Source organism: Alosa sapidissima, chromosome 19, assembly GCF_018492685.1.
Source record: "Alosa sapidissima isolate fAloSap1 chromosome 19, fAloSap1.pri, whole genome shotgun sequence".
Lineage (NCBI taxonomy): Eukaryota > Metazoa > Chordata > Actinopteri > Clupeiformes > Clupeidae > Alosa > Alosa sapidissima.
The window spans coordinates 12,247,981-12,261,712 of NC_055975.1; the positions used below are offsets into that span (position 1 = coordinate 12,247,981).

Consider the following 13,732-nt stretch of genomic DNA (forward strand, 5'->3'; position numbering starts at 1 on the left):
AAACAGATGGGCGAGGAAATGATCCCTAACTAAGTGGACAGAAGAGTTTGCACTAATCTGGCCAAAAGCAGCCCAAAAAAGGCAGACTTCCTAGGCTGTTATCATAGTACACTAATTCCTCTGCTCACAAATGAAGTCTTTCGGGATAGGGCTGTTTTACAGAGCTTGTGTGATGCAAGAAGATGAAAAAGTTGCCCATTGAACTGAGCTTTTCATTTAGACCAATATTATATCATTAAGAGAATTGTTATAGGCTTGTTCATCCTGCCAAACTTAACAACTCCTCATAAATTCAAATAGGCTTTAGTTGTGTTGTCTGATTTCTGTGCCAGGCAAGTATCCAACTGTATTTCAACCGTGTACACAAATGCAGCAATAAGTCCTTTGAGGAGCTACACCTTTTCAAAGAATGACAGCAATGATGAGACAAAATGGATGGTCTTTGACTGGATGAATCAGACGGTGCAATTAGCTGCACATTTTTTGGATCTTGCACTGGGCATTCTACTACTAACATTCTACTGTACTAATAAAAATGGATGTCTCCCATGTTTTTTTGTAATGATTTATTTGTAATTAATAATTACTCTCAATAAACAAGCAAAAAGTTTTAAGAGGATTTGACAACCTAGTAAAATAACTATCCAAGACCCCTGCTTAGAAGCAGAAGGGGTGGTGGGTGGGAAGTTGGTTGTCTAAGCCCGTCAGTCAGCATATGGTCATGAGCCGCCTAATAATCTGGCTTATATGTTTGGGTGGCCGGGGCGTGTGGTCAGTGTTGCTCTAGCGAGACAAACGAGAGAAACGGAGGCCCAGAAGAGAGTGCGAGAATTAAAGAGGGCTAGAGGGGGGCGGAACGGCAGCTCATGGGGACTGGGTCGGCGTCGATGGCCGACCGAACTGAGCTGGACACCGCTGTCGCCACCGCTGGACCATGCGTGTACCCCTCCGCCCTCATCGAGCTCTTCATCCGCGAGCAGTCTCCGGCAGACGCGGCGTGCTCGCTGCTGGCCATGTGCTGGTTCTGGCCAGGGTGCTTCGGCGAGGAGAAGGACATCCTCCTGGGCTCGGCGCTGCTGACCCTCTGCCGGCTCCTGCGGGGCAAGCTGGCCTGCCTGCTCCAGGACATGGCCGCCTGCGTGGCCTGCGAGAAGGCGGCCGAGGCGTCCACCCTCCTGGTAACGTTGACTCCCGCACTCTCCCTGTGTAGTCTGGGTAACTCACTGCTCTTGCGCTGCTCGCTGAATAGCCGCACATTCGTCTCGCTCGTTCGATTGAGTTCAATCTCAGTCAAGTAGCTAACACTGCAATGTAATCGTGTTGTAAGGTTGCTCCACTGGCCACAGCGTTATTATATTGAGCTCAGCATTTATGTTGCCGGCATTCTAATGCAGTTGTGTCGTGTTGTGTGTGTTCTAGTGCCTGATCCTGCACTCTCTGGGGACTCCAGAATGGGTTTTAATAGAAGAGGGTTTCATTATTAAAACATTGGCTCCAAACTCCACAGAGACTGAGGAAGAATAATATTTGTTTAAAATGAGCATCGCGGCGTATAATGGGCAGAACCAGTGAGGCTCAGCTTGCCTCACTGTTTGATTTATGTGCAAGTGTCTTTATTTATTGAGCTTTGAAAAGAAGATGGCAACATGGTACAATAGCCCTAACCTACGGGATGAATCACATCCTGTCAGGGCTTTACTACTGCATGACAGGATATTTTCTCGTGAGGAATGGGCAAGGGGCACTCGGGGGACGTGCCATATTTTACCTGCGGCCCCCGGCTACAACTGATACTTTTTTTGTGTGTGCTTAGAGACAACAGACCCCTTTGCGCCGATTACTTTTTTTCTTTTTTCATTTTGAATTTTCAGAGCGTTTTCATCTCCCAACTGCACCCGGCAGAACGGTGGCAGTGATGCCTTGCCCTCCCCTTTCAAAAACGCTACCTCAACCGTCAGTTTTCTTCTTGGTGAATGATGTGAAGTGCAAAGTCGGGGAAAAAGTAGTCTGTGTGACATTTTTGACAAATGTTTTTTTTTTGTGCGAGAGAGGGGAGGTGTGTGATGGTGGTTATACAGTACCTTGCTCATGGAAATAAATAGCAGGCCAAGGATAATCCAGTCCACCCTTGGCAGACACGTTGGAGTGGTAATCCCTGTTTCCTACAGCGCCTCCTGTGACCTCCGTTATATTGTTTTCCTCTGTGTGGATTCAGAAAACAACAGCTCTCATATGCGGCCATAGTACAGGAGGCACCATCAGGGTGCAGACAAAACAACCCGCACTGGATTAATGGGTTCATTCTCATGATGCGGCACAGACCTGACATCTCATCACAGTTGTTTGTCTCCTGCAGTATTGTTCTGTTCTGCAGATGCAGATTCACTGTTTGTTTGTAAATAGTCTGAATTTTTCAGACAACCCTCAGGGTTCTGCTGAGCCACAGTAACAGATGTCATTTGTGACCTGCAGTGGCTTGATAAATGTTAAATGAAAAATAAATCTGCCACTGTCACCAGTGCACGGGATGTTTTTGTAGCCTTGCAGAAGGTTCCTCATTGCTGTGGGAGGGGGCCTAGCTGCTTTGATCTAATAGAGAGGAAGATCGATCACATCTCCCTGCACACACACACACACACACTCTGTGTGGTGCTAGTGTGTGTGCAGAGCGTCCCTCCCCGTGCAGCAAGCTGGGGATCAGGTGACCTGGCTTTGGACCGAAAGAGGCTCTGTGTCTGTTATCCAGTGACCTTCAGGGAGCTCTGTTTACCAACACCAACACCAGGCACCCAAATCCCTTTGTGTCGCCTGCAGTGTGACACATCAGCCGGCGCCTCAGGTGGCGTTCGCATTTCAAAGGGAAAAACGGGGGGTCTGCCCGACTTAGTGAGAGAGCGTGTCGAGCCTGAGCTGCCCTGGTTTCCTGAAAAACTCACGAAGCCCCGCGGATGCGGGCGGCTCCGGCTCATTACCGTGACGAGGCCGGCAGCGGTGAGAGGTTACGCTGGGCTGCTGCCGTCCGGTCCCCCGACCCTTTTTTTTCCCCCTTTTCTGTGTTTTTAATCCATAGTCAGTTGTGGTGAATCCCCCATTCATCACGCCCCTGTCGCTCAGCCCAGAGCCCTGTTCATGACAGCGGGGTGGGTCCAGCCAGAAGAGTCGTCATTGTGTGGAGGCATTGAAAGGGCCCGGGCCTTTGGCATCGCCGTGGTGCTGCTGTCTGGCCTCTGTATTATGCTCTCTGGAAGCTGCGCTGGGTCACGCGAGGTGGAATGCACGGTGGTGTGTGTGTGTGTGTGTGTGTGTGTGTGTGTGTGTGTGTGTGTGTGTGTGTGTGTGTGTGTGTGTGTGTGTCCACCTCTCCCCTCACCCCTCACCCACCTCCACCGCGCAGGGGTGCTTTCAGTCCACACTGATAGATATGCAGATTTTGGTGGGCGGCAGCAGTTTTGTCTTGTGCCTACGCGGACAGAACAGGGCCCTCCGAATCGATGCGTTAGATCCCATCAAAAGCCCCCCTCAGCTCCGGAGGGACAGGCTTGCCGCTCGGCTGTCAGGGATCGGGGAGGCCTGCCGCAGGAGGCTGGACACTGACAAGCAGAGGGCAGCGAGGAGGCTCAACATGAGGCAGTGAAGAGGCAAACTCTCTGTGTGTGTGTGTGTGAAAGATTGATAGAGAGAGAGAGAGAAAGAGAGAGCAAAATAGAGGCAGAGAGCCAGTCAGAGGAAAGGACCAGCTGAAAAAGCAAAGCCCCAGCCTGACCGCCACCCAGCCACCATGCCAGCCTCACGGCCAGGTCGGCTCCGCAAGAAGGGCTGCTCTCTGGCCCGCCGCACCCAGCGCCAGGCCACGGCTGCGTGGAGGCTCCTGTACCGGCTACTCTTCATGGTAAGTGCCCTGGGCAGGCTGGACGGACAGAAGGGGGGGGGGCGGGGGAGAGGCCCGTCGGGGCCGCTGATGTGTCGGATCCCAAACGAGACGAGGGCAGAGGGGTCAGGGGTCGGCGCTCTGGAGCGGCTGGGGACTGACTGTACGGCGCCCGGTTGATGGAAGGAGGTAGAGTCAGGATATTTTTTTTCTCTCTCTCTGTGTGGTGTGGCACAGTGTTGGGGCTGCTCAAAAACGGGTGCGGAGCAGAGCTCTGACAACCACGGAGCATCATCGCTGGAGCTGTCAAGTGCACGCCAGCAGAGGAGGAAGAGGAGGAGGAGGGAGAGGAGGAGGAGGAGGAGGAGGAGGGCTGAACCCAGACCTGTCAACATCGCTTGTCATTTTCTTCCATTTTCATTTTTTCCCACCCTACCCTCCCTCTGACTCCCTCCACAGGCTCCCAATTCTCATCCCGTAATTAGATAACTGGGTCATCTGTCACGTGCCACGCATGGTGGCTTGGCGTGGTGGCTTCGGTGTGTATCGTTACAAAAAAAAAAAAGAAAACTGACTTTGTTCAGTTCTTGTCATTTGAACCTCTTGGATTGGGCTTGTCGGGGCTTGTGTGGATTGGGTTTTGTAGGTGCATCGCTGCAGTAAACAAAGCCAGAGCATGGGCTAGTCCAGGTGTTTGTGCTAACCGCTGTGATAGGTAGAGCCGACCTGCAGAGTTCCCCTCGGTGACTGCAGCAAAAGCAAACTGCGGGCTAGCACTCGGCACAATTACTGCGATCAGTGGGAGAGGAGAGATGGGAAAGATATAGAGCTAGATCGGCTCACCTCTCCTCCATCGATCAGTGGGAGAGGAGAGATGGGAAAGATTTAGAGACAGATCGGCTCACCTCTCCTCCATCCATTAGTGTCTGCACCAGCTATCGTTTAATCGCTCTCCACCATACCTTCAACGATTGGATTATGTTAATACACATGTTGTCTGTGTGTGTGTGTGTGTGTGTGTATGTTACGGCCCACCAACAACATATGTGTGTACCTGTATAAATACACACTTTGTTTAATACACGTTTCTGCTTTATGCATGTGCATGTGTGTGCAGATATGTGTGCACACATACACATGTTATTTGCGTGTGTGTGTGTAAGACTGTACATACCCATACATTGTTTAATACACGTTTCTGCTTTATGAATGTGTGTGCAGATGTGTGTGCACATACATATGTTGTTTGCGTGCGTGTGTGTGTTTGTGTGTATGTGTGTGTGTGTATGTGTGTGTGTGAACCTGTACATATATACACTTTGTTTAATACACGTTTCTGCTGTATGCATATGTGTGCAGATGTGTGTGCACATTTGAGTGTGCTCTGATGTGTCACTGGGGGGATTTCGGAGTACATACGGAAGTGAGCACAGTACCATTAAACGACGAGGCTTGCATGTAGTTTTTCCGACGATTGTGATAGAAAGGACACATGTGCGTGTGCTGCTTGCCTCCCAACAGACCGCAAAGTATGTTTCATGTCCACAACATTAGTGCTGGTGGAATATATGCATTCCTAATGTGACAGCCCGGTAGTGCCCGGGAGTTTCTGTCAACTCCAGCAGTAACAGTGGTGGTCCGTTTTTCTGAACAGGACCACTCGACTGTGCAGGCTACTTCCCTGGGTGTCCTCACCAGGAGGAGGGAGCTGTATGGGCAGCTCTTGTTCCACTTCACTGATTAGCTTTGAAGCTTCCCCGGTCTGTCTCGGAGGACTCGCCGTAATTAGCAAACCTGGTCTCTGAAGGCGGCCGTGGGCCCTGCATGAGACCAGCGCTCTCCTTGAGCACTCCACTGCACTTTGTGCTCCCCTGCGAGGCCATGTGTGCATGTAGCATAGTCCACCTTGGGACTGCAGACTGGTCCCCTCTTCGGTCGGGGTATGTGTGTGTGTGTGTGTACCTTTGTGTGTCTGTGTGTATGTGTGTATCTGTATCTGTGTGTGTCTGTATGTGTGTAGATCTGATCTGATCTCTCACCAAAACCCTTTATGTTTGGGTGTTTACGTCTTTGAGTATGTTTCATAGCACTGAGCCCACTCAGACACGCACACATTCCGATAAGAAATGCGTCTGGGCCACAGTTACCAAGGTCCACCATCCCCGCGCCTGCTGAGGGATGCTCATCTGCAACCACTTGGCTCTGAGCCAGCAAGAGTCTGTGGAGTTTCTTGCCCTCCCTGTCGCCCTCAGCAGAAATCCCCCTCCTCCCCCCTCCTCCTTCCCCCATGTCTCATCCAGCCCCATCCAGAGGACAGCGGCCCCTTCAAAGGGACTTTAGTCTCAGGGACAGAGCGAGGAGACTGGGAGCTGGGACTGGTGGAGAAGGCAAGCTGTGCTGCGTTTAGTGCTCGGTTAAGGACACTGCTTTTAAAGGAGAGAGCCTCCTGCCTCCTGATGGGCTGGGCAGTCAGCTGGGCTCACCCCACCTCATTGTCATGCAGAGGAGAGGAGAGCTGCACTGTGTCCTTTCTCCCTCTCCCTCTCTCTCTCTCTCTTTCTTTCTCTATCCCTCTATCCCTCTCTTCTCTTTCATTCTCTCATTCTTTTTCTGCTCTTTCCGGTTCATCTCAGCCAATCTTGCCCGTGTACATAATGAACGCTTTCACTCTAAAAATACCCTTGCAGAGGGGTTGAAAATCCACAAAAGGCAGCATTTGGAGATATTTATTTTTTCTTCCTTAGATGTGCAGTGGGGCTTATTCTTGGGCTTTCAGAACGCCCACCTCCCCACCTCACACCCCCACCCCCCGCCCTCCCTCACTCAGAGGTGATCGTCTCAGCCACGTGCTTTACTCAATATAATTTTTCAACCTCCTGCCCACAGATGTGTGTTCAAAAGAGCATACCTGGTAACTCAATAACATGCTGTCACGAAATGGACAGACTTAACTGCCCCCTCCTTCTCCTAAATTAACTCTCTTTCTCCCTCTTTCTCTCTCTCTCCCTTTCTCCTCTCTCTCTCCCTCTCTCTCTCTCTCTCTCTCTCTCTCTCTCTCTCTCTCTCTCTCTCCCTCTGTCTCTCCCTCTCTCTCTCCCTCTCTCTCTCTGTGCAGAGTGTGGAGACAGTGTGCACACTGTACCACTCCTTCCAGGAGGGCTCTGGAGGCCTGATGGAGGGCCAGAAGGAAGCGGCGGGCCCCGAGCCCACCCTGCTGAGACCCTGCCCTCGCCACATGTCCGCCACCGAGCGGCTACGCAAGGTCATCCAGGAGCTGGTGGACACCGAGAAGTCCTACGTCAAGGTGTGAACAAACTCTTAATTGGATCAGATGAGGGATTCACTTGTTTTCACATGGAAGTCATTAGAACATACCGAAATAGAGAGGAAACATCATGACATCCATTAGCACTGAAAAGCAATGTGAATCCTCCACAGTGCTAAGAATAGGCTGCTCTCTGCATCCTTGCTGCATTAAGAAAGCAAGTCATTAAATGTGCTTACCACGGCTGTAGTGTCGGGGCCACTGAATGGGCTATTCGTCAGATTTATTACACTTAAGCAGCAACTGCACGCCTGTATGGGACATTGAGCGCCCATCATGCACTAGCCCACATTGTGTGTGTGTGTGTGTGTGTGTGTGTGTGTTGGTTTGTGTGTCTGTGTGTGTGTGTGTGTGTGTGTGTGTGTGTGTGTGTGTGTGTGTGTGAGCATGTTCATTTCTTCAGCTGTATCCCATTGGAATAAGGAGACACACTGAGTGAGGGGATTTGGTTCAGACGGCCTATCAGGCAGGCTAGATGGATAGATGCAGTATTGATTGCCTTGAGGGTAGTTGATTAATTAACTCCTCCGCCCAATGAGAGGGGAGCGACGCAGAAGGCCCTCCCTCTGCGCTGAATAATCGGGAAAACCTTGAGAGGTTAAATTGGAAGGGTAGGTGAAAAATGGCGCGGTTTCACCTGGATCATTTCTTAAGAGCCCTGGCAGAGTTCATGTTTCGTGAGAAGCTTAAAGATTGTCTGTGATGATTACCCCCACCCCCCATCCCCACTCCCCACACACACAGACACCTTCATTTCTACATACAACACAAAAACACAACCACAAGCACATATACACACCCTCAGCTACACACACACACACACACACTCAGCTACACACACACACACACAGACACTCACAATTTCTCTCTCTCACACACACACACACACATGCTTCTGTTTAAAGTGCATCAGGGGAAGTGGGTGATCATGCTGCTGCCTGGTGATTTGTGTGGAGGTGGAGGGGGATGGTGAGGGGGGCACTGCCTTCATAGCGTCCTTTGCCTGAGCAGGAGCCATTTGTCTGTGATGTGCTGCGTGCGCGAGCCGGTGGCTCCCCATAAATCAGGCTAATGAGAATATCCACGCTGACGCCCTGACAGGCCGCCAGTGCATTAAAACAGGGAGAGCAGGCAAAACAGGGCAGCAATCTGTGTGTGTGTGTGTGCACAGGTGTGCACATGTGTGTGTGGTGTGTGTATGTGTGTGAGAGAGAGTGTGTGCTTGTGGTAGTGTGTGTATTAGTGAGTGAGTGTGTAGATGTGCTTGTGTTTGTGGTGTGTGCGTTGCGGGGGGTGTGAAGATGTTTAGAGGGATGTTTACAAGCTGTGTGATCCTGCAGATGGAATACGTTTGGTGCACTGCAATTAGATAACATTATTCAGGCCCATTAGTGTGAGGACTAACATCTTTAGATCAGGTGTGTGTGTGTGTGTACCTATCTCATAACACTACTGTTGACAAAACTCTGCCGTGTCCCCAAGGGTTTGATAGCACTTGGCTTTTGAGTTGACGGTAACTTCTGAGTATCAGCTTACCTTAAAAAAAATAAAAATAAAAAAACCCACAATCTTCGAGGTGTCAGAGAGAAGCTAGACAGAGGGAGCATGCACAGCAGAGATGTCTGGGGAACATGTCAGTGTGTTTTGACTCTTACCATACCTTACGTCTTTCCCGTCACCAGGATCTGAGCTGCTTGTTTGAGATCTACCTAAAGCCCCTGCAAAAGGAGACCTTCCTCACGCAAGACGAGGTAAGACTGCATGAAATTGACTTATGATGTGCTAATGCTAAGCCTTGCTAACCCAGATAACAACAACAACAACAACAACAGGCTCTGGAACAGCGCCACGTCTGATCTGAGCTGGATCTGTCACCGAGAGAACCGACTTGAGGGGAGGGGAGTGGATGGGGGCTGACCGCAGTGGCTGTAATACCCAGTGAAAGGATTCCTGTCTCATTAGTTGGCTAAGGTCTTAGTTAGCATGTGCTTGCACACACAGCTTTGGTTTAGCTGACTACAGTCACCTGTTCTAATGACCGGCGTATCAGCCCCGCCGGTTCCCACGTAGTCACCCTGGTGAACTGGTGATGACCTCGCCACCGCCGCAAGCTTCCCCGAGGAGAGATCAGTCGATGCGTACTAAGCCCAGAGCCAAATTAAAGCGCCATTAACACATGACTTAGCATGCCATGGACACACTGCAGTAGCAGCGACCCAGCACATTTATTTGATGAGCAGGGTGACAGTACATATTACAGCTTCAGAGACTGCCTTTTTAATGGTGTGTTGTAAGAAGAAGCCATTGTTCTGTGCACGCGTAGCTTCCCTAATAGTTTCTCCACGTGGTTTCATTTCTCTCAGATGGAGAGCCTCTTTGGTAGTTTGCCCGAGATGCTGGACTTCCAGAGGGTCTTCCTTCAGACCCTCGAGGAGCGGATCGCCTCCTCGCCGGACTTCAGCACCTTGGAAACCCCCATGCAATTCAAGGTAAGCCGCCGCCCCGCCCTGCCTCGGCCCCTGTCTCACCTCGTTACGTCTGTGGTGGGTCAACACGCTGGGCGAAGTCATCCTCCAACATAAACTTGCCTCTCAATGAGTGTCCAATAAAGCAAAATGAAATATTGATGATCTGTCATGGCGGCATGCTCGACTGAGTCACTGTGAGGTGCGGCTGTATTGATTTAAACAGGCTTAAGTGGAGCAGAGGCTCCTTGATCGGAGCGCTACAGCGCGTATAGAGGCAACTACACAACACAGACCAGCAGGAACCAGACAAACAACATGGCTGAGAGTGACGCGGCGTATCTTTATGGCGGTGTTGTTTTTGTTTTTTGCAGAAGCTGCTCTTCTCTCTGGGCGGGTCCTTCCTGTACTACGCCGATCACTTCAAGCTCTACAGCGGCTTCTGTGCCAATCACATCAAGGTCCAGAAGGTCCTGGAACGAGGTAGCCACTGCAAAAAGCACACACATCTCTCCATTTTCATCTCTGCTCTCTCTCTTTCTCTCTCTCTCTCCTCTTAAATCTCATTGCAGCCTCCTTGCATCACTTGTGCTTTTAAGCTAATGAGATTATTGTTTGCAACCCCCCCCCCCCCCCCCCCCCACGCCCCACGGTTATGAATGAATAACATGGTCCACTTATCGTCACTAACTTTGTCTGGGCCCGTAGGCAGGAGAAAAACGTGCGTTTGTACAAAAGAGGTGACGAAATGCTAATTTGCTTTAACTGTGGGGGATTTGGAAGTCGTTGGTAGTCCAGTTTCTCCCGCAGCCCTGGTATCTAATTCTGATCGGATCGGTGAGCTGGCCCGCCTGACTGTGGTCCCGAAGCAGCACTGTTTGCCTGGTGAGGAGAGGGCGAGGAGAGGGTTGTTAAAAGCTTACAGTGTGGGCTAATCATTATGAGACTCTCAGTATATGACGGAATATAAATGTTGAACTTAATTTATGCCTCCAGCATTGGCCTGCTTTTCCGTCTTGGGCAGGCTGCCCGGTCTAGAATGAATGGGAGCGATGGGGTGGCCTCAATTGCGACGTAAGGGGAAAATTGTACCCCAGCGTCTCTTTAATTCCTCCCATTACAAGGGCCGAGACGCATTTCTAGAGGCAGGTACCAGAATTACATTTTAATGGCCGACAGGGAAGAAAAAAGACCTGGCCAGCGCCTCCAGTCATTTTCGAGAAGGACATCCATGTGTGTGTGTGTGAGAGTGAGAGAAAGAGAGAGTTTATGCTGGGACAGAAGATGTCTGGGGGGGGTTGGGAGCCATGCCGTGTGTGTGTGTGTGTGTGTGTGTGTGTGTGTGAGAGTGAGAGAAAGAGAGAGTTTATGCTGGGACAGAAGATGTCTGGGGGGCGGGGGTTGGGAGCCATGCCGTGTGTGTGTGTGTGTGTGTGTCAGTAGCCCCCGTAATTACACGCTCTCACGCCGCTTTGTGGCGCTAAAGTCTCCCTTTCTCACTGCGGTGGAAGGGTTTTTATAGGAGTGAATGTGTTTACTTGCTAATTGCCTGCCAATTACTTGGCAGGATTGCATGAAGTGTCAATGCGTGTTGACGATTTGAGGGCTTTGAGTGCCTCAATTATTGCCCCTAATGGCACCTCTTGATTTCCATGAGATTCTAAAGAACATCTCAGACATGGAAGGAGCTGAATGGCGTAATCTCTTTGTCCTAGACGTCACTTAATTGTCTCTATGTCCAGCAGACACGTCTGCAAATGGCCACCTCTTGGTCACCACTTTCCAGCAGCTGCTCAGTCTAGTGTGTTATGCAGAGGTTACCATTTTGCTGCAGTGGTTGTAAAAAAAAAAAGAATGCTGCGTGGCCTCTACTGCCCCCTTGTGGACATGGGTCAGGGCAGGTCCTTTGAACCTGACAACCCCCCAACCCCCCCCCCCCGACCTGCAGTCCCCTGCAGTGTCCACTGAGACTGGACATCTGTGTGCACAGTGTGAACTGACTGTTGTGTTGTCTGTTTTCATCCTCAGCGAAAACTGACCAGGCCTTCAAAGAGTTTCTGGACGCCAGGAACCCGACCAAGCAGCACTCGTCCACGCTGGAGTCCTACCTGATCAAGCCGGTGCAGAGGGTGCTCAAGTACCCACTGCTGCTCCGAGAGCTGGTGTCTCTGACCGACGCAGACAGCGAGGAGCACTACCATCTGACAGGTGAACAGACACGCACACACACACGCACACACACACACACACACACACACACACACACACACACACACGCACACACACACGCACGCACACTTTACTTATTTATTTATATGGCAGCTACAAATGACCTCATTGGCATTTAATCATAGCAGAAGTGAGCAACTATGAATGTTAATATGAAAATGTTCAAGATCATTTATGCTACAAACCAATGAAGTGTAATCGAATTGATGCATTTCAAAATGTGGAACACTTGTGTTGCCACGGAAGGTCAAAAATGTCCTCTTTCTAGACAATGTTCCGTAAGTGATATGTGTCCAAGCTCAGCTCTACCTATCAGGTGTCCTCAGCCTGTAAAACCCAGTATGGTTATGGCTTTGGACTCAACTACAAGACACATTCAGAGTGAAATGGTCTCACGTGCTCCTATTGCCTGTATCCACAGAGGCCTTGAAGGCCATGGAGAAGGTGGCCAGTCACATCAATGAGATGCAGAAGATCTATGAGGACTACGGCACTGTGTTTGACCAGCTGGTGGCGGAGCAGAGCAGTGCAGAAAAAGAGGTGACCCCCCCCCCCACCCCACCCCCCCTATTCCCCCTTAAGACACACACACACACACACACACACACACACACACACACACACACTGATGCCAACAGACCTGTTATGTCTCTTTAAAGCTTGGATGGGCAGTCTTATCCTCGAAGGGCAACTGTGACAGAAGGGCTTCTTCACAGCCAAGCAGGAGCACACCTGACACAACAAATCAATCACATGCAGACCAGAATTAGCTAAGTAAATGAGCACGCTAATTAGGGAGGTTGCTAACAATGCTGGCTTTTCTCGCTAACCTCTGCCAGACATGGAGACCACATAGGCGCCTCTATTATCCAGTGTGTGCCATGCACACGGCAACAAGCTAACAATTAGCAAAGTGCGGGTGCCCCTCTTTTTCTTACAGAGCTTCCTAGTTAATGCAACCTTGTGTTCAAATTCTCATTTCTGCTTAGCGAACGCCCACATTAACACTTTTCTGCATTAATGTTTTTTTTTTGTGATCGCTGTCATTGCGAAGAGCCAGCTGTCTTTAGTAAAATTATCATTTAAAGCAGCCCTGAATGAGCAGATGACACTGTCTGCTTTAAAAACTGGGATCATGTCGGTCATTATAAAACACAATATAGGTAGAAAATGAAAATTAAGATCAGTATGGGTTAGCCAAAATGTCAAACATTGTTTTGGGGACATTTGGGACCGTGATGACTGTTTTGTGAAATGTGTGTCCAGTTTTCTTGGCATCCCAAGCAGCCGTGCACAGTAAAATGGGACTGGACTGACCCTGGGGATGTCTTCTACCCTCCCTTCCTCTCTCCTCCCTCCCTCCCTCCTTCCCTCTCTCTCTTCCCTTCTTTCTATCGTAGGTCACAGAGATTTCCATGGGAGAGTTCCTGATGCATTCCTCGGTCATCTGGCTCAACCCGCTCCCCTCGCTAGGCCGCATGAGAAAGGACCCCGAGCTGACCGTGTTTGGTGAGTGAGGCGCTCGGACGTCATGGGAAATAGAAATTCTGTGCCACATCCACTCCCAGCATGCTTCACCAGTTCCATCAGCATTGCTAGTGTCCCTGGGTACCACATGCCACAAGGAAACACACTGAAGATCCATCAGATGAGAGTAAAATAGATCAAAATCGCCATTCCAAAAATCACTCACATTGTTACTGAACGCCTTTCTGGAAATGAGAGTTAAGATCAAACACACATTACCACAGAGTTTTTAAGAAATTCCATAATGGGTTTTCTTTGGGTGCTTTGATTCAATTTTAAACAAGAAGAAAATGAGATGATATGGGGGAAAGCATTTGC

General features: G+C 50.1%; 2 protein-coding genes across 6 annotated transcripts in view; one reads left to right on the forward strand and one right to left on the reverse strand.

Annotated features, from left to right (window-relative positions):
- The window catches only part of tiam2a (TIAM Rac1 associated GEF 2a), a 64,524-nt gene that overhangs the window by 46,744 nt on the left and 4,048 nt on the right, over positions 1-13,732 (forward strand). For all 3 annotated transcript variants that reach the window (XM_042073018.1, XM_042073017.1, XM_042073019.1), the window contains 7 exons: positions 6,984-7,172; positions 8,876-8,944; positions 9,557-9,682; positions 10,033-10,141; positions 11,687-11,866; positions 12,309-12,427; positions 13,288-13,396. In XM_042073018.1, coding sequence (XP_041928952.1) covers positions 6,984-7,172; positions 8,876-8,944; positions 9,557-9,682; positions 10,033-10,141; positions 11,687-11,866; positions 12,309-12,427; positions 13,288-13,396 — 901 coding nt within the window. The remainder of the gene's footprint in view (positions 1-6,983; positions 7,173-8,875; positions 8,945-9,556; positions 9,683-10,032; positions 10,142-11,686; positions 11,867-12,308; positions 12,428-13,287; positions 13,397-13,732) is intronic.
- tfb1m (transcription factor B1, mitochondrial) overlaps positions 1-13,732 on the reverse strand; it is a 43,229-nt gene that overhangs the window by 992 nt on the left and 28,505 nt on the right. Inside the window, exon 8 of one of the 3 annotated variants that reach the window (XM_042073037.1) lies at positions 2,082-2,201. In XM_042073037.1, the coding sequence (XP_041928971.1) occupies positions 2,087-2,201 (115 nt within the window). In that variant the 3' untranslated portion in view covers positions 2,082-2,086. Of the gene's footprint in view, positions 1-1,986; positions 2,202-12,537; positions 12,620-13,732 lie in introns of those variants that run through there. The other 2 variants (XM_042073036.1, XM_042073038.1) reach the window with 2 other exon arrangements.